Here is a 26,757-nt window from a genome sequence, read left to right as displayed (position 1 = left end):
GCCTCCCAATCCCATCCAACACCGCCCCTGTCAGCCCCACCCACTCGTTCACATGCCCCACGCTCCCCTGCCTGCCCACGCCCCCACCGACTGTCCGCCACCCGTCCGTGCCCCCCTCCCCCTGCCGACCTGGCCACCTCCCACCCCCCTCCCTCTAGGGCAGCCGGACTGGATACCAACAATAAGACTGCTGCTGCCTTTGGGGGGGGTGGGGAGTCTCAAAATAGCACACACATATACACACACAACTTTTTACTGCAACCTTTTGACAGGTTCCACCTTTGCCCTGAACAGGGCAATGTTGGAAAAATGATCTGGGGACGAGAGGTTTCGGGTACATCCCTGTGTAGAACTCCAGGGAAGGTGTGAAGAGAGAGAGAGAGGGGCAGGAGGTCAGTCATTTGGAGACAGTGCCTGATCTCCCATCGATGTCCAGCACGGTTCTCGGCAGCATTTCAGTAAGCCAACTTCACTTCTAGTCATTGTAAACAAAAGACGCAATCTTTGATGTAATGTTTCTATCGGGACCTTGAGATCTTTTTCAGATAGTCTGAAATTTGGATAATTCATATTCGGATAATCGAGGTTCCTCTGTACTTGTAAATAAAGGCTGACATGATGATGGCATACTGGCCTCTATGGAATTATTTCACCACACATTTGATAATGTTGCAACCTCCTTCTTGAACTCGAATGTTATTACCTACACAGGATTCTCCACTTTTCTTCTTGTTATTTTTGTGATCTTGTTCTTACTTTTGAGGTAAAGCATACTTTTTCAGGCACAATTGATTCCCCAAGAGGCACAATTTACTTTCCTTGCACTTACCAATCTGGGTAAGAAGTGATGAAAACCATAAAGCAGAAGCAATTGGGTTTAGGTGACTATTATCCACATGAAGTAACTTATCAATTGTGAGTCATCCATTCCATCCTTTAGAAGGGGAAGGGAAGTGACATTTGCCTAAACCTCCATATGAATTTTAAATATTGTTCACCTGGCTCAGTTGGAATTAAATAACAGAGGAAAATTCATACATAACTGGCAAAACTTTGCATGAAATCCAACACACCTATGAGGTGTTACGTTTAATATTTGACTCATGTATTGAGTAGAGGTTTGATAATAGTGCACCAGTTGAATGCAGTTAGTAAATTCCAATTCCAATGATTATCAGTTGCTGACTGAACTGGTACCTCCCGACTCAACATGGATAGAATTTTATTTCCAAGATGTCATTTTAGAAAGATTGTGGCTGCCTTACCTTTCATTCCAAACTTGGAGTGTTTTCCAAACTTGAGAATTATTAGCATTAGTATCAGTCCAGTGCATGCCAAAGCTGCAACCCCAACGACAACATATACCTGAAATACAAGAATGTTAATATTAGAAAACATGAATATTTTCTTTAAAATTTGACTGTACATAATCCTTAAATATCCTGTCTTATTCTGTAAGTGTAGACTGTTGACTGTGCTGTAAAATATACTTAAGTTATTCTTGTTTACTAAAGAATTTTACACTAGTTAAAGGGCTGGTGGGGCGAGCGGGCAGGTTGGGGAAGACGGCGGGGGAGAGTTCATCTGGGACAAATGAAGTCCTGCATTCCCGTTCCTGTTCCTCACAAAAGCAAGAAAGCTCACTGTATGACTTTCTCTGGGATCGGTTACTATGTGACCTGGATTGGCATGAATTTTCAGGCCAGAGTTAAAATTGAGAAAGGATGTGAAAGATGCCATCACACAGAACATACATATACATTTATAAAATCCCCTTTGGCTTTGGTGAGTGTCCATGCCACCTGTTTAGGAAGATGATGTAATCCTGGTAAGTAACTCAAGGCATTTTAATTCCCGACTGTCTGGTTTCAGCCAATTGGGCAGGCTTAAAACTGTCCCTTCAATGTTTTTAATATATTTTATAATATTATTTTCTAGATCTTTTAAAATTCTAAACTCTAAATGAAATTCTAGTGGAATAAGTGTTATTTTCAACTTTGGATATCCCCCATCCTTGCAAGGAACTCCTCTGTTAGGTTTCCCCTTTTCCCTGCCTTTGATGTTTCTTCTTTAGCCACTAGCACTTGGGATTTCTCACACAGGCAAAAAATCAATAAGCAAAGGTTTACAACTATAAAAAGTAATAAATACCATTTTCCAATATCATGCGATCATGTGCTTAAACCTCCAGGAATGCCTCAAGCCAGAGATCATACCCTTGGCTTTGTTAGATTAGACAAATTGTCTCAGGCCTGGCAAAGGTTCTGAAATGTAGACAAATGTGTCTCTGAAATAGTAGCTGAATATTGAATTCCAACTGTGCACAGTGCTTTAGCGTGTCCTCAGCTTTATTGTAACTGTATTTTGAGTATATCAGGGTTGTGAAGGATGTGCCAAAGGCCTAATTTTAATTACTGTACCTGACATTGTACAGTGAGAGAAAGGCAACAGTTGGATAAAAATGACAAAAGTAAATGGATCACTGACTTCCCAGCTGAGCCTGCCTATTGTTATATTGTGCAGAACCCTATTTAGGCATCTAACTGGGCAGAAGTTTCATTATTTAATAAGAATTGTGTGTCCTTTGATATTTCTTGGTGCACATCACCTGCTGAGCACTTGATCCGATCACTCCACCCTCACCTAAAATGCTGAGAATGCTGGAATACAGAAATTTTGGAACAAAAATGCATATATTTTTGCTGGCAAAGGTATTGAGGGATTTGGAAATAAGATGAAATTGTTGAGATACAGATCAATCATGATCTTATTAAATGGTGAAATAGACTTGCAGATTGGATGTCCTATTCCTGTTCGGACTGTTCTTATATTACAATGTTTCATTTCAAGGAAACAGAAATAGCTAGAACCAATATCTCTTTTAAAACTCACACTAAAGATCTTGTGAAATAATAAAATGTAATTAATTTGTTATCTTATGGACAGCAGTTCAACCGTATATGCTTCTCCTTTTCTTGTTGCTTACAGCCTCTTTAATGATGCTCTCAATGCCCTATCAAGCCAGCTTTTAACTTTTCTGTAGGTCCATGCTCAACTGATGACCCTACAGACTTGCCATTTCCCCAGCCCAATGGTACTCAGAAAACATCAGCATTCTCTCTTTAAATAAAACTGAACACTGGCTACAGATTCAGAACCACACACTGATTTCTAGGGACTCCAGAAGCACTTGGTAGAAAACTAAATAAATAGATGCCCTTTATCCATGCCCGAAGCCAGTCATTGTACTATGCAAACACGTGATCTAATATCCATTTCTAGTCCATTTTGCACCGACAGCAGGATATGACAGTGTTGATTATCTCTGGGAAAAACAACGCTAAACAACACAATAATTTAAAAATAATAAGTATACTATCATCAGTGCATCACTTGGTCCAGAGAGCTCTGACCTCACATCCTGTAAATCTGGTTTTTGTGGCAGTCTCCTCAATCTCTTCCTCAGACCCAGGCTTGTCCTCCAAGCACCTTATTCTGATGGCGCTCTTGGGTTCCCAAAAACACAGCAGCCCTTCTTCCTCGACTCCTGACAGCACTTCCATCGCACTTTGAGGCCAGCCATACAAAGCCCCGCAATCTTACTCCCAGCACGTACAATAAAATTGGTGCATGAACCTGTGTGGATCCTAATGATATACAATACACATGATAAAACCCCAAATCTCAGACTCTTCAGTCCTCCCAATTTGAGTGTGGGTTCTTAGCAGTCTATGGAAAGATGCCCAAGAATGGACACTGCCAAATTTCTGGGGCCAGGTGTCTTGCTGATGACATTGGGCAAGTACTCCAATCCATCATCCTACTGCCCATCCAATGTATGGCAAGTATAAAAATCGAGTTGAAGTGGTCTAGGTGCACAGTGGTGATGTCACTATGTTCAAATCCCACTTGCATCAGAGATGGGTCATAACTCATCTGAACAGGTTTGTTAAAGTATCTAAAAACTGACCTGTTGGTGCTAGTTCTTAGACCCACCCTCCATCAACTCTTGGCAAAAGTCAAATCTGCATGCTTCTTGGTAATGTGTATGACATGAATAGAGGTGCAAATGGTATTTGTACTTTCTTTACAAGCTGAAGGGCTGAGTCCAGGACACAGAGTATTTTCAGTCACTGTGAGCATTCATGGATCTGTTACCTGCCTGTCAGAGCGGCACATCTTCAGGATCAATTTTCTGGAAGGGAACCGAGATGCAGCTGCCTCAGAGTTTGATTCAGAATGGCAAGTAGCTGAGCTGGAAGGAAAGTCAAACGTGCACCACCACAGCTGGATTGGCAGGCTGTGTCTGAGGTTTAAGCCAGCCTCATGGGATGATTAAGTGAAACAGCTGCAAGGAAAGTCTGAGGGAACTGACAATATGTATATACCATGATCATGGACTGAGAGAGTAGTGCCCACATGTCGTCCATGCAAGGACAAGCCCCTGTCCATGGATGCATTCAGGCTTGCACCAATGAAATGGTCAGATTGAGTATTTTCTCATTCTACCTTGATCTTCTGCTGTGCTCTCCCCTCTTCTTAATATACAAGGTCTGCAGACAGCATAGGGCCCATGCACCACTGTAAAAATTGTATTTTGGTAGGAAGATTTACTTTCTAAATTATCTTAATTGGTTTCCCACTGTTGATCTACAACTTGTCAGCAGAGGAATCAGTCCACTTGTAATAAAGCAAGTAAAGGCAGGAACAGGTCGTTGACACCAGCTGGCTTTGTTCACTCTCACATCTCCAAACCAGCATCTAAAAACCTGTTCAAATTCCCACAGAGGATGCCTGCATATGTGAAATCATATCAGCTATTCACACATAGAGCTCTGAATACTCAGTGCTGCTTTGAGATCTGGACAAATTGAAGTCATCAGAACATGCTGACAATACAACATGGATGACTCACATTAGTCAACATTATGCCATAAGCCACACTTATTTCCTAAATTAAGGTAACAGGGACATCAACATTTTATCACTGGCAACACTGGCTTACTTTATACATAATGAAATACATTGTCATCACTCTTTATGGGCTAATGAAGATTAGTGCTCTGTTGTGTACTATAAATTGGTGGTAATTTCATTATTTCAGGTTTATTACTCTATTCAGTTACAGAGTATGGAAAACTCATGAGGCTAAATCTTGCTTGTTTTTGGCCAAGTGCCAGTTGCAGTCAGTTTTTAAGAAGGGTTTTTTGTTGCACGGCTGAATAAGTTTCCCTGCAGTATCATACCAAACTTGCTTCATTAACAACTTACCCCACCCATATAATAGTCCTCTCACCCTATTCTATCCCCATTTTACCATGTACTGGTAAACTGAACAACTCACAGAACAACTCACTACTGCTACCGTGGCCAGGAATTGACCAGTATCCCTGGCATCTTTGAGAGATCATTGTGCTCCCGGATAAGAACTGCCATGTCGGAACTGCCGGACTATGTCCTGGACACCGGGAAGGGAAATTTGGAGACCTGCTTTGCAGGCAGGCACCCAGACGTCCTGCTTAAGGGGGTGGTACACTATCTACAGTTACGTAATTCCTAAATTCTCTGTAGTCCAAATGAATGGACCAAATAGTAACAAACATGCAAATCATTACTTTGTCAGTTTTAAAAGAACAAAGGTGCTATTCGTGATTACGTACACTAATGAGGTGAGAGTGACAGCCCTCAGCATCAAGCTTACATTCAGCCAAGTACAGCATCAAGGAGTCCAAGCAAAACTGGAATCAATGGGCATCAGGGGCAAACTCTCAACTGGTTGGAGTCATACCTGCACATGGGAAGATGGTTGTGGCTATTGGATTCCAATCATCTCAGCCTCAGGACATCTCTTCAGGAGTTCCTCAGATAGGTAACTTAGGCCTAACTATCTACAGCTGCTTCATCAATGGCCTTCCCTCCATCACAAGGTGAGAAATGGAGATGTTTGCCAATGAATGTATAATATTTAGTACATTCACAACTCCTCACATACTGCAGTTGTCCATGTTCAAATGCAACAAGATCTGGACAACATCCAAGCTTGGGCAGAAAAGTGGCAAGTAACATTTGTGTGACACAAATGCCAGGCAGTGACCATCTCCAATGACAGATATTTTAACCACCACCCCCTGACATTCAATGTTGTTACCATCACTGAATCCCACACTATCAATGTCCTTGGGATTACCATTGTCCACAAACTCAAGTAAACTTGCTGTATTAATACAGTGGCTGCAAAACCAGGTAAGAGGCTAAAATACTGTGGCGAATAACTCACCTTCTGATTCCTCAAAGCCTGTGTACCATCTACAAAGCATAAGTCTGATGGAATATTCTCCGTTTGCCTGGATGAATGCAGCTCCAAAGTTCAAGAAGCCTGACACCATCCAGGATAAAGCCCCCTGCTTGATTGGCACCACATCCACAAGCATCCACACTCTCTACCATTGACGCTCAATAGCAAAAGTGTGTGTACTATCTAAAGATGCACTGCAGAAATTCAGAAGTATCTCAAGTGACAGTGGCAGAGCATGTGGGGAACAGTTCATAAGTTCATAAGGTTTAGGATAATGTGAGAAGATGACATTGGTCAATCCAGTGTAAGAGTAATCATCTGGTGGAAAGCAGATTTCAGTGAGGGCATGAAGACAGCTGAGACAGGGAGACTAGAACCAAAGTTTGGTGAGAAAATAATAGTCAAGAGTGGGTGCTGGAAAAGCACAGCAGGTCAGGCAGCATCTGATGAGCAGGAAAATCGATGTTTCAGGCAAGAGCCCTTCATCAGGATCTCCAGCATCTGCAGTCCTCACTTTCTCCTAGTTTTCCTGCTCCTTGGATGCTGCCTGACCTGCTTTGCTTTTCCAACACCCCACCCCCGACTCTGAGCTCCAGCACTGCGGTCCTCACTTTTCCCTGAGAAAAATAATAGCTGAGCAATGAGTTACTTTAAAATAGGATATTATTAGGTATATTCCCTTAAAAGGAAAGGGTAGATTAAACAAATCCAGAACTTCCTTGATGACAAATGAGACAGCAATTAAAGAAGTAAAAGTGTGACGATGTTTACATAAATACAGTTGAAAAACAAACTGAACATGGAAGTTTGAAAAGAGAGGCTTAAAAGTAAATATTAGCAAAGAACTCTCTGAAAAAAGACTGGTAGCTAACATAAAGGGAAATGCCAAAAGTCTTCCACAATAGTAAAAGAGAAGTTGAACTGATTAGGGAGCAATAAACGGATTTATGTACAGATACAAAAGGCAAAGTTGAGATGTTAATACATTTCATTTGTCTTTACCTACTGGGAAGATTATATGTAGCCCATAGTGACAAAGGAAGAAACTCAGTCGAGATCAATTTATAATTTATAAGGAGGAGCTATTGCATAAGTCGATGCTTAAAAGTTGACAAGGCATTGGAATTGAATGAGATACACCCCAAGATATTGAAGAAAGTGAGAATAGAAATTGCAAAGGGACTGGCAACTCCTTTCAATCCTCCCTGGCTTTGGAGATGGTGACAGAGAATGAGCGAATTGTAAACATTATGGCCTTGTTCAAAAATGCTGTAAAGGTTGCCCTCCTAACTACAGATCACTCAGTTTAACCTCAGAGATGGGTAAACCCTTAGAAATTATCCATGATCGAATTGTTAGTCCAGCAGAATAATGTGGATTTATTCAGAAGAATCAGCATGGATATATTAAGGAAAAATTGTGTCTACCTAATATTCTGGAGTTTTTTCAAGAGGTAATAAAAAGATTTGGAGAGGAAGGCTGGTGTGCATGGACTTTCAGAAGGCATTTGACACAATGCCGCACAACTGATTGTGACAAAACTTATGTATTTGAGAATGGAAGGGATAATAGCAACATGGAAAAAAAATTAGCCAAAGGATGAGAAATGAAGAGTGATGTTGAATGGGTATTTTTCATGCTGGAGTAAGGTTTTTGGTGGAACTCCCCAGGTGTCAGTATTGGGAGACTTGCTGATCCTGTTATATACAGATTTTGCTATTCAAAGGTGTAATAGAAAGTTTGCTATGGAGAAAAAAAATGTAAATTGTAAGAAGGATAGTGTAGAAGTTGAAAAAGACTTTGATAACTTGGTGGAGTGGGTGGATAAGTGACAGATGAATTTCAATGTGGAGAGCTGTGAGATGATGCATGTTAGCACAGAGAACATGGGTAGAGTATAAAATAAAAGATGCTATCTATAGAGTGTTGATCAACACATATGATGTTATTGAAGTTTTCATGAAAGGTAGTGAGAGCTGCACATAAAGCATATAACAGTCTATGCTTTGTAAAAATAGAGTACAAGGGCAAGGAGTTAAGAAGAATTTGTGTAAGATATTGGTTAGACATCAGCTTGAGTACTGTGTTGAGTTCTGAGTGCCATGCTATAGGAAGAATGTGAATGCATCGGAGAGAGTACAGAAGAAGCTTATGACTACACTAAGTTTATGACTGGCACTAAGTTAAAATACTGAGAGAGCCGGGGCAGATATGATGGGCTGAGTGACCTCCTTCCAGACCATACAAATCCTGTGATTCTGTGATTCACAATAAGCAATGGGTAGAAGTGTTTCTTATGTTGATAACACAAAGAGAAAATAAATTGAGTTAATAATTTTTCATTAGTAAATTTTTTACAGTATAATTGCTGATTATGTAGATAGCTTCACAGAACAATTCAAGATGCTTAATTTGTTCTTAGTCTCTTCGAACCAATTTGGACTACTTACAAGTGAGCCTTGAGGATCAACATGATCAATGCCATGAAGTTGCAAAGATGTAAAAATATTCAATGAAACCATTTCAATAACATTTTAAATAATGGATCCATTGGGAATATTAACAGAACATGCTCCTGGCTCTGAGGAAATTGAAATTAAGTATTATTTGCATTTTTAATTTTAGATCAATGAACCTGCTCAAACTCAGAACCCCATTTGACATCAAATTAAAATAATGTCAATGAATATTTTTTTAAAATTCTGTAGATAAGAATGAGTTGCTGCTTGACAGTTTCAGGAATGGAGGCCAAGCTGTGACAGCAATGCTACAAGAGCTCCAGTGGTGAATATCTACAGCACAGATACATTTTCCAATCTATTACAGGATTTCTTTGGTATCACAATGGTCAGAAAGGTATATGTTGATATGTGAGGCCATTCAACTCACCCTTAACTAAAAACCTATCTCATTCTATTCCAGCACATTTTGATCATTATTATTCAAAGATGGGATATAGGCTTCACTGGCTGGGTCAGCATTTATTAACCATTCCCTAGTTGCTGTTAAAAAAGTGGTGGTGAGCTTCCTTTTGATCTATTGTAGTCCATAGTTGGTGTAATTACACCCACAATGCAATTAGAAGGGAGTTCCAGAACTTTGGCTATAACACTGACAGTACAATTATATGTTACTGACTCAGGCTGATGGGTGACTTGGAGAATATCTTGCAGGTGATGGTATTGGTGGTTTGCATGCATTTGCTGTCCTTGTCCTTTTAGATAGTTGTGGATTTGGAAGATGCTATCTAAGGAGCCTTGGTAAACTTCTCTACTGCCTCTCAGATAGTACACATTGCTGTTACTGAGCATCTGTGGTGGAGGGAGAAATGTTTGAGGACATGTTGCTTTGTCCTGGATGGTGTCAAGCTTCTTTAGCATAGTTGAAACTTCACTCATTCAGGCATGTGGGGAGCATTTCATTACATTTCTGACTTGTAATTTACAGTTAATGAAGGCTTTGGGAGAAAGGGAGTTATTCACTGCAGGATTCCCAGCCTGTGACCTTCTGTTGCAGCAACAGTATTTATATGGCTTGTCCAGTTCAGTTTCTCGTCAATGCTAAACCTCAAGATGTTGCTAGCAATGCTAATGCCATTGAATGTTAAAGGGCAATGGTTAGATTCTGACTTGTCGGAGATGTTCATTTCCTGGCACTTGTGTTATGTTAAAAAAAAATCACTTGCCGTGTGTGAGCCCAAACCTGGATATTGTTCAGTTCTTGCTACATTTAGACATGGACTCCTTCAGCATATGTGAAGTAATGAATAGTGCTGAACATTGATTGTGCAATCATCAGCGAAAATCTTCACTGCTGATCTTATGGTGGAGCGGAAGGTCATTGATGAAGTAGCAAAAATGCTTGGGCCTAGGTCAACCACCCTGAAGAACTCCTGTAGCATACAGATTAGTGAGGATGAGGTCACCCGTGTTTTTGTTACATTGTTTCCTTCATCACCTGGCACAGACCCAGTCTAATGCGGTTCAATTATTATTCCATAAAATAACTAGGTGACACAAATGATGACACTCTTCCCTCTGAGTCAGAGGCTGTGGATTCAAGGAGAAAGTGAGGTCTGCAGATGCTGGAGATCAGAGATGGAAATGTGTTGCTGGAAAAGCGCAGCAGGTCAGGCAGCATCTAGGGAACAGGAGAAATAATCCATTCCTGAAGAAGGGCTAATGCCCGAAACGTCGATTCTCCTGTTCCCTAGATGCTGCCTGACCTGCTGCGCTTTTCCAGCAACACATTTCCATCGCTGTGGATTCAAGTCCCATTCCACAGAGTTGAGCTCATATTAAAAGCTGGTAATTAACTACAATACAGGGATGGGCTCAAAGCTCTTCAATGAGACATTAAATTTAGGACTGTTTCACTTTTTTCAGTTGGGTAAAAACAACTCAGGATTCCATTTTTATGAAGAACAGGGGAGATTTCCCCAATGTCCTTATCAATATTTATTCCTCAATTACATCACCTTTTACAATATTTCACTTTTGGAAATTTGCCATACTGTTTCTTACACACCAACAGTTTTAGCACATACCACTGCATAGAATTGTGGGAACACTGAGGTCATAAAACATACTATATAAATACAAACCTTTTTGCTTATTTTCATATAGCCATATGAAGCAGTCTATTGGGCATTAGACAATAGACAATAGACAATAGGTGCAGGAGTAGGCCATTCTGCCCTTCGAGCCTGCACCACCATTCATTATGATCATGGCTGATCATCCTCAATCAGTATCCTGTTCCTGCCTTATTTCCATAACCCTTGATTCCATTATCCTTGAGAGCTCTATCCAACTCTTTCTTAAACAAATCCAGAGACTGGGCCTCCACTGGACAAAGCATTCCACACACCCACCACTCTCTGGGTGAAGAAGTTTCTCCTCATCTCTGTCTTAAATGGTCTACCCTGTATTTTTAAGCTGTGTCCTCTGGTTCGGGACTCACCCATCAGCAGAAACATGTTTCCTGCCTCCAGAGTGTTCAATCCTTTAATAATCTTATACGTCTCAATCAGATCCCCTCTCAGTCTTCTAAACGCAAGGGTATACAAGCCCATTAATCTCTTGCTATTGTACTTACAGCAATGCCATCCTCCATTGTCTTTTCTGTGACATTAGGTGGGCCAATTGCAGTTGAATTGTCTGAGGTCACACCGAAGATATCCACAAACTGGTCATATGCATCTGCAATTAAGAGATATAAATATTTCAAGTCTGTTAATACCAAATTTAACAAACTGACCATAGTGTGTTTATAAGAACATCATATATTTATTTCTGAGATATTATTATCCAATGTCATTCCACTTTAATGGTGTTTTGACAGTACCTTCTTAAAGTCTTATATTCTCTACATGTGCACCCAACCTTCTTCTTAACTTATGAGTAACTTCTTTCCTGTATGTTATGAACACAGCCATACACTGCCTCAACAATTGACAACTCATAACTTGGCCATAAATGGTGATTCAAGTATCCAGTATTTTTACTTAAAATATATTTTCCTGTAAAAGAATTTCATGAAACCTCCTTACTTTCTAATCATATTTGAAGTTTTATGATATGGAACTTTGGAGAGTGTACAGCACAGAGGTAGGCCATTCGTCCTTAAGTGCCAATGCTGGGGTTTATGTTCTGTACAAGCCTCCATCTATCCTGTAATATAGACATCATCACATCCTTCCATTCCTTTCTCCCTCGAGTACTTATAGGCTGGATTTAAAATTATTTCTACTGGGGTGTCATTACTTTAATTGTATTCTATGCTGTCAGCAAATAAAACTGAAATAAATTTTGTCTGTGCACTTGCACTTGCACAAGATCTGACTGTAAAATAGTCAATTCTTTCACTATTAGATCAGTCATGATATATTACTGTATTACAAAACCAATGCAATAGAATGCATTAAACTTTTTCCTGAATAGCATCATTATAATTTATAATTCTTCACAAAGTTCGATTCAAATGGTGTTGTATTGGCTCTGATAGCCTTTAAAAATGGTGAGTGGATCTGGATATACAGATCCTGCCCCAATTCTTTCAGATCCCGTTTTTCCAGCAGGCCAGGGGTAGGATATGATTCACGTGGGTGGGAAACTTGGAACTCAATGGAGCCATTTGAAATTAGTGCTGAACTCAAACAGACCCCTTTTTTACTATTCCAAGGGCCTTAATACACAGTCACAAATATATGAAGGAGGCTGGTGTATGCTTGATAGGCAGGTAAAGTCTGTGTTTATTTATGATCTGAAGTTATTTAAATCCCCAGCCATTTAAAAAAGTAAAACAAAAACAGGCTGCAGATTTCAGCTCAGGCAAAGAAGACACCCTCTCTTAGAGTACATTGATTGACAGGGTATCTGGTGTAGCTTCAACAAATCATATGCCATCTGTTCATACAGTCTGGGCAGACTTCCGTTAAGATTTCTCAAGATACACTCCAAAAACAATTTTCTCCAGAGGAGTATTGTGTTACCTTTTGGATTTACAATTTTAAGAAACTCTTAAGGATTATCTGCCTTTTAAGGATTAGCGAATCGAAGTTAATTATCAAAATGGATGGATCAACTGAGGTGATTTAACATTTTTGAATGGGTTTTACGAATGGGAGGTTAATTTTTCAGTCTCAACTTTTATTAGTGAAAGTTCATTTAGACTGTTAAATGTTTATTTTTCATCTCCCCATGGTTCCTGCGGTCTTCCCATAGTGGAGACTGGTGGACACTACGTTATCAGTTATGAAGGAGGCATAGGGCTAGTTAGTGCATATAAAGTATTCTGGATGCAATGAGGGCATGTTGGGGTAAGGGATGACATGACTTTAATACAACAGAATAGAAGTCATATAAAACAATGGCAAGCCTTCTAACCAGCCTGTCATATTATTTGTCTTGCCACATCACTTACATGCCTCAGCGGTTGCCTCCAAGCCACCTCTGGATGTGATGGGACTGATTTTATCTTATTCCAATCTACCTGGAATTGAAGTATGGAAATGGGGCCCTTTTAAATGTGACAGGTCTGCTGAATCAGGAAATCTCTCGATTCCCCTATTCCATGGAGTTCTTAAAAATGAAACATGTAAAAAATGTAAATCTAAGTAACAGTTTCTTTCTTAATCTATTATGTAAGGTTGGTTCACATATCCATTTTGATTTCCTATTACAAAGAGTATGAGTCTTGGTACTGAGCTCGATCAAAAGCTCAAAACTGTAATTTATTACTGGAACAGCTTGTCATTTGCAATAATTTCTACACTCTCCAAAATTTCTAGCCGTGCTTTTTGCATCACATTACAAGTCTAGACAAATTCATTATCTGCCAAAGCAGTGTGAGCTGCAGCAAAGATTTGAGATTATGCTGTTTTTGTGTAATGAACGTGTCTTACTAAATGAATTAGAGTTGCAGATTGCTCGGTTTTCAGACAGGCCAAAAATGAACACCCGTAGTTGACAACTTGATAATTATTCAGAATATCTTACACTGACTGACTCAATTTACCATTTAGTTTTTGGTCTCAGCTAGGGATTGATATTATGCACTTAAATTCTACTCCAAAAACAGAAAAAATCTCCTCCATCACTCAGTGATGATTTTAAGTAAAATTAATAGTTTATTTCCCCAACTATTATCAATTAAAAATGAGGTGTTACGTGATCTCTTTGCAAATTGAATCTGTTTGAAAACTTCTTCAAAGTTTTTGAAGTATAATGTTTCCATGGATAATTTTCTCCAATTTAAATCTTACAATGTTGTGGTTCTGTTCGCCGAGCTGGGAATATGTGTTGCAGACGTTTCGTCCCCTGTCTAGGTGACATCCTCAGTGCTTGGGAGCCTCCTGTGAAGCACTTCTGTGATCTTTCCTCCGGCACTTATAGTGTTTTAAATCTGCCGCTTCCGGTTGTCAGTTCCAGCTGTCCGTTGCAGTGGCCGGTATATTGGGTCCAGATCGATGTGCTTATTGATTGAATCTGTGGATGAGTGCCATGCCTCTAGGAATTCCCTGGCTGTTCTCTGTTTGGCTTGTCCTATAATAGTAGTGTTGTCCCAGTCGAATTCATGTTGCTTGTCATCTGCGTGTGTGGCTACTAAGGATAGCTGGTCGTGTCGTTTCGTGGCTAGTTGGTGTTCATGGATGCGGATCATTAGCTGTCTTCCTGTTTGTCTTGGGTTGCGGCATGTCCTCATTCCGTTGTCTTTCCCTTAGGCATCTGTTCATGAAATTGCGGGGATATCCGTTTTTGGCGAATACATTGTATAGGCGTTCTTCTTCCTCTTTTTGCATTTCTGGTGTACTGTAGTGTGTTGTGGCTCTTTTGAATAGTGTCTTGATGCAACTTCTTTTGCGTGTGTTGGGGGGGTTGCTTTCATAATTCAGGACTTGGTCTGTGTGTGTGGCTTTCCTGTATACCTTTGTGGTGAATTCTCTATTTGGTGTTCTCTATACCATCACGTCTAGGAATGGGAGTTGGTTGTCTTTTTCTTCCTCTCTAGTGAATCGGATTCCTGTGAGTGTGGCGTTGATGATCCAGTGTGTGTTCTCTATTTCTGTGTTTTTAATGATTATAAAGGTATCCACATATCTGACCCAGAGTTTGGGTTGAATTTGCAGTAAGACTGTTTGTTCTAATCTTTGCATTACCGCTTTTGCTATGAGTCCAGAGTCCAGAGTGCCGTTGATTTGTTCATATATTTGGTTGTTGAATGTGAAGTGTGTTGTGAGGCACAGGTCCAGTAGTTTGAGTATGCCGTCTTTGTTGATAGGTTCACCGTCCTGTTGTTTGTTCTGTATGTCCAGCAGGTTGGCTATTGTTTCTCTAGCTAGGTTTTTGTCGATAGAGGTGAACAGTGCTGTTACATCGAATGAGACTATGGTTTCTTCCTTGTCTATGTGTATATTTCTGATGATGTCCAAGAATTCCTGTTTTGATTGTATAGTGTCTGGATCCGCTGATCAGGTGTTTCAGTTTCTGCTGTAGTTCTTTAGCCAGTTTGTGTGATGGTGTCCCTGGTAGTGATACTATGGGTCTGAGTGAGATTCAATCAATAAGCACATCGACCTGGACCCAATATACCGACCACTGCAACGGACAGCTGGAACTGACAACTGGAAGCGGTAGATTCAAACCACTATAAATGCCGGAGGAAAAATCACAGAAACGCTTCACAGGAGGCTCCCAAGCACTGAGGGTGTCACCTAGACAGGGGACGAAGCGTCTGCAACACAAATTCCCAGCTCGGCGAACAGAACCACAATAACGAGCACCCGAGCTACAAATCTTCTCACAAACTTTGAAAATCTTACAATAATTAGGAAGATATTGTACATCAAACTTACCATAAAATCCAGGATCTGTAATTGGTTCATTGCCTAAATTTTAAAAAGTACACAATCAGGTACAAATATATTAGAAACACAAATTTCAACAGTTAGATCATCAAAGTTCAGAAATGTAAAGCAAAGGAAAAAATAAGGGACCATTTTCTTAATCAGCTCTATGTCCCCATTGCACTACCCTTGGGATTATGAGGGCTTTCCAGTCAGGCCTAAATGAGCCCTCAAAAGTAGTAGGCATTGGTAATGTGATGTGGCAGGAGAAGTCTAACTCACTCTTTTGAGGAACCATTTATTTAGATTAGATTATATTAGTTTAGATTACTTACAGTGTGGAAACAGGCCCTTCTGAGAGCCCAACAAGTCCACACCAACCCACTGAAGCGCAACCCACCCAGACCCATTCCCCTACATTTACCCCTTTACCTAACACTGCGGGCAATTCAGCATGGCCAATTCACCCAATCTGCACATTTTTGGATTGTGGGAGGAAACCAGAGCACTCGGAGGAAACCCACGCAGACACGGGGAGAATGTGCAAACTCCACACAGAGAGTCGCCTGAGGCGGGAATTGAACCCAGGTCTCTGGCGCTGTGAGGCAGCAGTGCTAACCACTGTGCCACAATTTGAATATTTAATACGGGTTGAAAGATTTTAATCAAAGCCTCTGCTATCTCCTCTGGCTTCTTTCACTGTTCTAGCATATTCATCAATGAATGTTTTAAATTCCAAACTCTTTTCAATACTCATCACTGACAAATGTTTTGGAGCATCTCTTAGTGTAACTCGAGTCTATTTGCATCATCATTTATAAAAAAAATTGCAAAATATTTAATACTTTCCATATGCTTACATCCATAATAATTAGACTTTATGACCAGGATTTTCCCATTTTTTGACTGAACGTTAGGATGAACATGTTCAGTGGCATCTAATATGCTACCCCATCTGGTGAGATAGCTCTTAGAATCATGCACATTTAGATGGTTTTTTAGTTTTGTGCCTTTTCAAGTGTCTTGACACTGAAGTGTTAGATTGCCAGAATATTGCATATTCAATATATTCTGTGAAGCAAAAAGTCCATAAGATTGACTTATCAGCGTCTGGATCCCAAGGATCACTGGTCGAGGCTAACTCCAGGAGGTTCCTAGCAGCAAGAATGTTAGTCCTTTACTTCTTCCTGCAGGGTGGAAAGGAGGCTCAGCAGGTTCAGAGGCAAGGCCTCTAGTGGCTCTCAGAGATCAACTGTCCCCAGTTGTCCCAGACTGGGGTAAGCAAGTGGCCCTAGTTACCCATTTGAGAAATAAACTGTTTTTTTCACCAGTAACAAAGGCAAGTATTTTGAAAGTTGGCAAGTTGAGGTCCTTAGGTGGACATTGATTAACTATGTAAGGACCTTATCCACAAGTCAAGTAAGTGTCCCATGGACCTTCTCAACCAGTAATTAATCACTGAGATGGCAAGAGGGGGCGTGTTTCTCCCAAGGGCTGACTTGCTGAATTATTGCCATTCTCACCATCCCTCCTGCTACCTTCATGGAGGCAAAATGCCACTTTTTATTTCTTTCTTAAGGTGCTTCACTGTCTTTTTAGATAATCTTTTACTAACATGTTTAAATATGTAATCAAGTAGCCTTCTCTCATATAATCTTTTAGTCATTCTAATCCTCCTTTTATCTGGGGTTTTAATAAAAACTAAACACAACTTTATTCAAAATTCTTTTAAGTGTCATTCACTTTAATTTTATGTCACTTCCCTTTCAAGACTAATTTTATTTTTAAATCCATTTTTTTTGTCTAATTAATTCTGTTCTTTTTGCTTCACAGAATATATTCAATATGCAACACGGACTCAAAGAGATCTCACAGCTGATCCATCAACTTGTTCTCCACCTATACTGGCCAAATAATTTGGATAATTAATCCTTTTCATCCAACAGCACTTCACTCTTCTACTATTCCAGCTACTTTTTATAAATCATTATTCTCGTCCTTTCTTAGACTAAATCTAACTAAGTTTGGGTAATTTTTCCAAATGTTCTCCTGCTCCCATATCAGTTATTTAGCTCAGATCACTATCGAGAATATTTTTACTATATGTTTTCTTGTATGGTCAGAGACAAAGTGGTGCCCACATTGACCTCCTGCATTTCAGTTAAAAATCACCCACTAGAACTGGCCTGTTGTCCTTGCAAATTCTGTTGTAAAGGTGTGCTTATTGCCTCTTCTAGTTTGTGTTCCCTATTTGATGCCTTGCAATGGACACTAACAGTTAGAAGGGCCTGTGCCCGAAACGTCGAATCTCCTGTTCCCTGGATGCTGCCTGACCTGCTGTGCTGTTCCAGCAATAAAGTTTCAACTGTTTCTTAGTCCAATCATTTGGATTCCATCTTAATATAAGATCCAATAAAATCCTTCCTTGTCATTGTTACCTATATTTTCTCCCTCATTGTTCCTGAAAACCTAATTATCAGAAGTCCTATCCAAATGCAGCCCATACTACATTGTATTGATCAATAGTTTTTAATACTTCATTGAAAAGTGGAAAATTAATAAGAATTATCATAAAAAGTTGAAAAAAATGTGTGAAGAATCTAGCAAACCAAGAACCTGTGAGTATCAAGTTAATACCTGGATTTGTTTCAAAATAGCAACCTCACTCAAAATGAGCTTCCTGGAAATGTTTAAACAGCTCCAGAGCCAGAACTTGAGATGGACTTATCACTTATAATTACTTTCTTACTTTGTATGATATGAGTTGAGTCATGTGTTGCATCACCTCATACTATCTTTTTATCAACTGCGAAATCAATATTACATGTTTGAAAGAGTTACCCAATGTTTTTAAATCATTAGGTCATTCTCCAAGCCGGAACATTAGTGATTTGCAGATATGACCATGAAACAAGGAGTTTACTATAGAGTAATGGTTTATCAATTTCAGGTTGGTGTAATATATTATAGCTATCATTTCTATGAAGTATAACTTCATGGAAGTCACCACAGTGACATGCAGCGCTGAAAGTAACATTACTGGGGACCTCAAAACTGAGAAATGAAGATACTCATTGTGACTGACAGATCATTGGCTTGGAAATCACAACGTGAAAATGTAGATTTAAGAAAGGAGTAATAGGATTGTGTACAATGTTAAAGTAATTTGCTCCTAGGGTTGCTGGGAAATATGAAAAGTAATATAAAATATCATGCTGATAAATTGAAACAAAATAAATGAGAAAAAGAAAAATCAAATTAATTTTTCAAAAGAGTGCAATAAGCTTTGGAAAAAAAGATTTGGGAAACAAAGTTAGTTAAATATGAATCACTACAAATATTTCATGTATAGAATGGTTTTATTCCATTAATGAACTATATGTATCTTCAATTAATTTCTTCCCCAATAGGAGGAACAAAATATTGTAAATATTGTTTCAGTTGTTCTTGTATTCCTTGTCCAGTAATTGAAGAATGTAGGGTAGTAAAGCTACATCTAAATACCAGGGATTTGGATCATGTGCATGTCAACCTAGGCAACAATCTAACCCTCTGATGTCTGAATGGGGTCCAAAAAGTCACCATTTAAGCCTTTGCACAAATAAAATATTACATATTGGTATACTTCATATTTAATTTGTGGAGAGAAGTATGGTGTTAACCAGTATTAAAGTTTGTATAATGATGCTCTGTCTGCAAATAATTCTAGCACATACAGTGTTTATCCCACACTTTCCAAAAGCTGGAATGTTCAATTCTTGATTCCAATGCTGAATACGATTTGCAACCTGATACATTGACTAGAAACCTGTTGGTGCCATCAGATGTTACAGAAGCATTTAGTGAGGTGGGGACAAAATAAAACTTGTGCGCAGACTCAAAACATTAGTTTTGAGAAATCAGTGGAAAGGAGTGGAATATTGGGCAGGGTGTGTTACGAGCAGCAGAGGCAATGCCATCTGTTCTGCATCTCCACCCAAGGCAAATTTCACCTCTTTTTAAATTTTGTGCACTAATCAAGTTAGCTTGACATTTTTGCATAATTATTCATCACTGTCTTCACAGATTCTTGACTATGACTCACCAAAACCTTTGGATTTGTTACTATTCAAAAGCACGTTTAGGAGAGGACTCTCGTATGTACCTCTCTTCTCTACTTTACATCTCTAAAACTGAGAGAGATCTTGCGCTACTGTCATTGATACCCATTGGTTGGATATTGAAACTGCTGAATATATCTAATTAACAATTCCCTTCAAAACTGAATATAGGCAAATAGAATGATAATGAAACAAAGCAACAATAGTAACAATAAACATAAGAAAATACTTACCTGAACCAGGAGGATGGTGCATGAAATGAGCATATATTGTGCCCTTATCCTGTCCTAAATCATTATAAACATATAGAGTATAGTTCCCGTTGTTCAGATGGGTTGGATTGTCCAGCTGCAAGCAGCCGTGTTGCTCACTGATATTTTCCTCATGAATTTGTGTCAGTATAAAATCTGTCTCATTCAGAGGATAATTATTGTGGTACCATTGAATTTTGGGTGGTGGGTTGCCTGTTACGCTGAAAGGAATGCACCAACGGTGGTCTGGAATTGCCTCACCCAACAATATTATTCTAGGAGGAACTGGAGAGAAACAAATGATGTTAGTTAAACTTGAAGTTGTACAAATGCAGTGAAAGATATAGAGTTACCAATAATGTGTGAATGTAATGTCTTAAGAATTAATTGAAAAGAAACTCATGCCTATCCATTCATTCTACCACTGGAAGGAAATTTTCAAACATTTTACCTCGCTGTTTAGAATATCCTTCATATAATTTTTCACCTCACCCTCACTCATTGTGTCTTTAAAAACCTTCTCAGGTTGAATCTTTCAATGTCTCCTTTCAATCACTCCCTCCAACACTCAGTATCTATGCCTTTATTAACCTCTATCAGTCATCATTTACTACTTGTATTAATGACCTATTTAAGTAACATATAAGTACTTTATCTTTAAATTATCAGTATTCATTGAGTTGTTCCACAATGGGCAGAATTTTAGTGGGGTCTGCTGCAGTGGGCAAGATAGTCAAGGGTGTGAACAACTGCATGGGAAGCACTAAGTGTGTGGAAGGAAGAGTCAACATGGGAAAGCTGCCTACTGGTGGCAGGAAATCAGTTAGGCCACTGTGATTTAATGCTGACTGAGGAATTATGTGATAACCTGTTGGGTGTGCCAATGCAAACAAAAGGCAATTCTCATTCTCAAACATTCAGTGTCCAATCAAGGGACCCAGCAATAGGAAGGGGAGGAGTCCACTGAAATATATCCCCTTAGCTTTGCTTTTGACCCACTTCTGGTCTTCACTATTCACAGCCTCCCTCCTCTCCTCATAATGCCCCATTTGCCACTCTTGGTGAACCAGCATCAATCCTTGATGAAGGCTCCAGTGTAATTCCATGGCTTTTGGTGGCATTGCTAGCCCTGGAAAGCTTCTGCTCCAAGACTGATCATCAGCTCTTGAAGGTGGCATTTCCATGTTACTTGGATCTTCATCGCATTGATCTCTACATTGTCCAGATAAGTGCCAAGATTACCTTAACATTGCACTGGCCTCCAAAAGAATAGCTATGAATAGTTCCTACTGGTTCTCCAACAGTGGCAACATACCCGTCATGTTCTATCCAATCGTTTTAACAGCAGAGGGTAAAATTTGCATGTTGCAGCTATTTAAGCAATTGCAAATGATGTGATTTGAAAATTTGATATTTGTTTTATTATTCGCACACATAAGATTCCATCAGCACCAGTCATGAACATGCTTGTTGGTGTAAAAGTATCAAAATATAAATTGAAGTAGAATACTATGCATACTTACAGAGAACTGTTAGATTGACAAAAGCCTTAGATTCTCCAACTATATTCTCTGCTGTGCAGATAAGTTGCTGTCCATTGTCAACACCAGAAATATTGCTGAGCTTTAATATTATTGGTGGTCTGGAGGTTTCTGCTGACTATGAAGAGAAATAGCATGATGTCACTCACTAGATTATTCTTTAAGCCTGAGAGTTTCCTATTCCAGCTAGTGTGCAGTAGGCCCATCACTGACAACTTCCCATGAGAAAAGTGGGCATTATGTTTGAAAAATGACTTTCCATTGACCTTAAGAAACAGGAAAAATGGACAAGCGGGAGCAGTCACTGTGCAACCATATGCCAACAAAACAGTGCCATAGCAAATGGCCTTATTTTCCGAGAAAATTGGTAAAATCAGAGAAGAAAGAAATAAAAGATGGGAGCCCAATAGAACATTTCCCAGGTCCCACATCCCTCCTTTTATTCTTATTCATAGTATAACATAAAATGCTAAGTGGTGCTGAAAATGTTGGCTTTTGAGAGCATCATGATTATACCTGGTAAGTGGAGTAGAGAATGCGATTTTGCCAGTCCACAGTGGGAATTGGGTGGCCTAGAGCAGTACATTGTATTGCAGCTTCTCCCCCTTCAATCACAGTAACATTTGTAATGTTTACAGAAGCTTTCGGCAACTCTGTAAAATAAAGGATGAGAAATTACAGGAAAATTATCATATGAGTAATTGCATCTCCCAAAATGCCTTAATATTGAAATGGGTAGCTAGAGATGGACAATAAATGCTGGCCTCAGGGCACATGTGGTACAGTGGTAGTAACCTTGCCTCGAGATGAGTGAAAAAGGAATAGTGCATGAAATTGGCCTGAGGAACTGAATTGAGCAATTTCTTCAGCTACTTAGTGGATGACAGTAGATTTATTGAAAAAATATCTGACTGAAACTTTTGAATAAAAGTTGACAATACAAGGAATACTCAGGCAGTAACGCAAAAAATGTGGAAATAACAACCAATATTTCAGGTCAACAGAACTTTATTGTTTAACTTTCTCCATACTACTCACTCCTCATTAGCAGTTACAGGATGAATCAATGTGCCTTTGATTTGTTTGAGTTTGGTCAATCAGACATTTGATTGTTCATTAAAGCAATTATTTCTTATTGAAACCAATTGCTCATTTTATGTAGATCCTTAAAGTGTACCATACTGATGTTTAACAGTTTTGATTTTTAAAGTTTAAAGATATCATACAATAAATGCAGTCATATGCCAAGATTTAGATGGATATACATTTAACACAAATCAAAATAGCATCAACCACATGTGAGTTTCACGATAGCCCTATATCAATATGGTCATCTTGGCCGCAGTTTTGAACTGTGTCCCCTTGACACTGTATTGGAAAAAGCATCCCATCATGCAAGGCACCAAATATTTCAGAATGTATAATATGCTGAAAGGGTCAGGAATTGGATCTTGTTATTCCGTGCCTGAGATGTCTAATAACAAATAAGGCTAATTAGTTGCTAATTCTTCATACATTTCAGCATAGTACCTTTAGCTGTGATTTTTCTCTAATTTTCAACTATGTCACATGAGCCATTAATACTTCAATGCCTTTGTTTCTTTGACTGTTCCTTCCTGAACAATTCTGACCTTCATTTTGCCCAAAATACTGCTTTGTTCTCAAGCCTTGGCATTCTTCTTGCTGTTTTTGAATTTATCCTTTCCCTGAATTCTTCTACTGCCTTCTCCACTCCTTGCCACTTCCTTAGTTTACATGAAATACGTACCCTAGTTATTTGATTCATCAAGTCACTGATTATGGCCCAATTTACGTGGAGCCCATCCTGCCTGAACAGCTCTCTCTTTTCTTAACAAACACTTGCTGACTCCACCAGTCCTTCAGAGACACATTAATCTTCTAACTTATGGCAACTGGTTCATTACTGAAGTAAAAATCAAGATTTTGTTTTCAGGAGCTGCCTTTTAATTTGCACCCAAACTCCTCAAAATCTTTCCACAGAATATCACTCCTAGTTCTACCTATCTTGTTGGATCTTACTTGGAGAATGATAACTAGATCCTCCCCCTGCCATGTAAATTCATCTCCAGCTTTGGGACATGTCTTTAAACCAAGCATTGGACAAGCACACAACCTTCTAAGTTGTTGGTCAAGTTGCAGTGAGCAGTATTTATTCACTTGACAGTACTGTATCTTATCACTATCACATTCCCATTTCACATCCCTCACTTGAATCACCGCCTGCACCATTGGTCAATTTGCTCACGCATCCTGCATTCCTGCAAGTTACCAGTTCGTCAGCTGGAGAATCGAATACAGATCTGAGATCAACAACAGGAAGGAACTGGTGTCAAAAAATATATCAGTCAAGATCATTTAATGCAAACATCACAAGGTGTTAGAGGCAGGAATCAGACAGCCTTAAAATCCTTGCAAATAAACCCATAAACATATGATCCTGGCCTTGGAGAACAGCAGAGATTCATGAAAAGTCCTGTTAATATCCAAGAAATGCACACTCCATTAAAGAGAAGGGAGAGTGGAATAGGCCATCAACCTCGGAAACAAAGTAGAACAAGACCAGGGAAAGCTGTATAACTGCCTTAGAGACTAACGCTGTAGTGTTTGAGACTTGATGAGAGATTTGCAGTAATGAGTTAAGAGCATAAGTCTAAGAGATCATGATGTAATGATGAAGTTAGGTCATGTGATTGGGGAGAGAGAGAGAGAGAATACTCTAAGCTCATGGCAGAACTCTAACTGCATAAATACTTTGTCTGTAAATTACAAGGTTCCTATTGAAATGAACATAGACTGCAGCAGTCACTTAATAGACAATCAGGCTCCTCACACCTCATTAGGAAGGTGAAACATCGGTCACTTTCTGGAAAATTAACCTGGACTGTGCAGTGCTCTGAAATCTGTAAATGATCCCAAATGCTAAAATATTATGTCCATAAAATCCAACCCTAAGATTCTGTAGAAGGGTGGCAGAAACAAATGTGAGAGCCAGAGATTCATAGTTTTATTTTGCCACCTCCAGCATACAGTTTAAATAAACAGCCCAAAATGGAATACAGAATAGTCATGCTGATTTTAGCATCACAGGATTTTTAATCACTCTTGTCACAAAAAAATTAAGGAGTCAACTTCCTATATTGTCTCAATGAGTAAGTGGTCATTCTCTGTGAAATGAGTGACAATGTTAGTTGGATGAAAAGCATCGGTGTCATCTGACAAGAATTTGACACCAAGTATGTGATTACGGTTTTTTTTACATTTTTAGTGCTAAGTTTATTTGAGAAAGGAGAACTCAACCTGGGGAAGTCTGAAGATTTTATTGATACAGTATTAGAAGTGCACTATTGCTGATCTTCTTGTCTTCTGCAAAATAAGTGTTCAGAACATAGGACCATAGGAACAGAAATAGGCCATTCAGCCTCTCCAGCCTGTTCCACCATTCAATGAGATAATGGCCCATTTGGTTGCCTTACTCCACATAGCTGCCTCCAATTATTTCTAACTTGGGTAATTGTTTTTATGGCAACTTTGCAACTATACACTAACAAGCAAACTTCTTCATTAGCAACACCTCAAAACACAGTAGGATCTGTGTGCATAATTTTTCTGATTTGGAGATTCCAGTGTTGGACTGGGGTGTACAAAGTTAAAAATCACACAACACCATGTTGTAGTCCAATAGGTTTATTTGGAAGCATTAGCTTTCAAAGTGCTGCTACTTCATCAGGTGGTTGTGGAGTATAAGATCATAAGGTGCAGAATTTATAACAAAACTTTACAGTGTGATGTAACTGAAATTATATATTGAAAAAGACCTGGATGGTTTGTGAAGTCTCTCATCCTTTAGAATGACCATGTTGGTTACAGTTCTTTCATATGTAAGACCCAGAATTTTTTTAAAGTTACGTTCTCGAGTGAACTTTAACAATAGATGCCATGTCAGCCCAGATAACTCATTGAAGGTGTGAGGTGCCCTGTGTGAGGCTGTCTGTGCCCCAGTGTTCAGACTGATTCTATTTCTAAACAAGGGATTTACAGAATCTTACATGGATTCATGCAGTTTTTGAGCAAAATAAGATGTAATTCTGCAAGTACAAATTCACCCCACAAACCTATATATGTGTGTGTGTGTCTGTGTGCATGAGGGTGTGTGTACGCAGGGAATGGTGGGGTGGGGTTTGAGTGTCTGTGAGAGAGTGTGTGTATGTGTCCATGTTTGAGTGTGAGTGAAAGGAGTAGAGGGTCTGCATGAGTATATGGGTCTGTAGGAGTGTGTGTGTGTGTGTGTGTGTGGTGCAGTGGGGTCACCTGCAGTGTGACATGAACCCAAGGTCCCGGTTGAGGCCATCTCCATGGCTACCGAACTTGGCTATCAGCCACTGCTCGGTCACTTTTTGTTCTTGTCTCTCCCGAAGTCTGCCTTGGAGGATAGTCACCTGAGGGTCCGAGGTCGAAGGTCCCAGACCGCTGAGGCATTCTCTGACCAGGAGGGAACACTCCTGGCTGGTGATTGTTGTGCGGTGTCCATTCATCTCTTGCCGTAGCCTCTGCTCAATTTTGCCAATGTACCATGCCTCAGAGTATCCTTGTCTGCAGTGTATGAAATAGACAATGTCAGCTGAGTCACATGAGTACCTGCCACATACCTGATGGGAGGTGCCCCCAGGTGTAATGGTGGTACCCATGTCGACATTGACAAGTCTTGCAACGTCTAACGTGACAAGGTTGTCCTGAAAGCCAGGCAGTTTGCTGAGTTCAATGATCTGTTTGAGGTTTGGTGGTTGTTTAAAGGTGACAAGTGGAGGTGTGAGGAAGGTCTTGGCATGGTACTCATCCTCATTAATAATGTGAAGAACATGGCATAGTTCTTTGGCTCCTGGGAAGGACTGGACAACGAAGGGTACCCTGTCGGTTGCAGCTCGTGTCTGTCTCCTGAGGAGGTCATTACAGTTTTTCACTGTGGTTGATGAGTTGAGCATCATACCCCGTTCTTACGAGGGCATCCTTGAGTACTTCCAAATGCCCATCACATTCCTCCTCATTTGAACAGATCCTGTGTACAAACACACACACTCACACAGACCCTCTCTCATACACAAGCTCTCTCTCATACGCTCACACATACACTCCCACACACCTACACCCTCTCACAGACTTCTTTATATTCACACTCACACACATACACATACTCTTTCACAGGCAC

At 39.7% G+C, this 26,757-nt stretch overlaps 1 protein-coding gene across 1 annotated transcript in view; it reads right to left on the bottom strand.

The window, feature by feature from the left end:
• The window catches only part of ntrk2a (neurotrophic tyrosine kinase, receptor, type 2a), a 253,300-nt gene that overhangs the window by 184,381 nt on the left and 42,162 nt on the right, over window positions 1-26,757 (bottom strand). The window contains exons 6-11 of the mRNA XM_043713062.1: window positions 22,050-22,186; window positions 21,516-21,651; window positions 19,975-20,277; window positions 15,651-15,683; window positions 11,393-11,496; window positions 1,266-1,365 (exon numbers count right to left, since the gene is read on the bottom strand). Of these exons, the coding sequence (XP_043568997.1) occupies window positions 1,266-1,365; window positions 11,393-11,496; window positions 15,651-15,683; window positions 19,975-20,277; window positions 21,516-21,651; window positions 22,050-22,186 (813 nt within the window). The remainder of the gene's footprint in view (window positions 1-1,265; window positions 1,366-11,392; window positions 11,497-15,650; window positions 15,684-19,974; window positions 20,278-21,515; window positions 21,652-22,049; window positions 22,187-26,757) is intronic.

The sequence above is a fragment of the Chiloscyllium plagiosum genome, chromosome 2 (assembly GCF_004010195.1).
Source record: "Chiloscyllium plagiosum isolate BGI_BamShark_2017 chromosome 2, ASM401019v2, whole genome shotgun sequence".
NCBI classification, from domain to species: Eukaryota; Metazoa; Chordata; class Chondrichthyes; order Orectolobiformes; family Hemiscylliidae; genus Chiloscyllium; species Chiloscyllium plagiosum.
The sequence above is the reverse complement of the archived record's forward strand: the minus strand, read 5'-3'. Positions and strand labels throughout refer to the sequence as shown.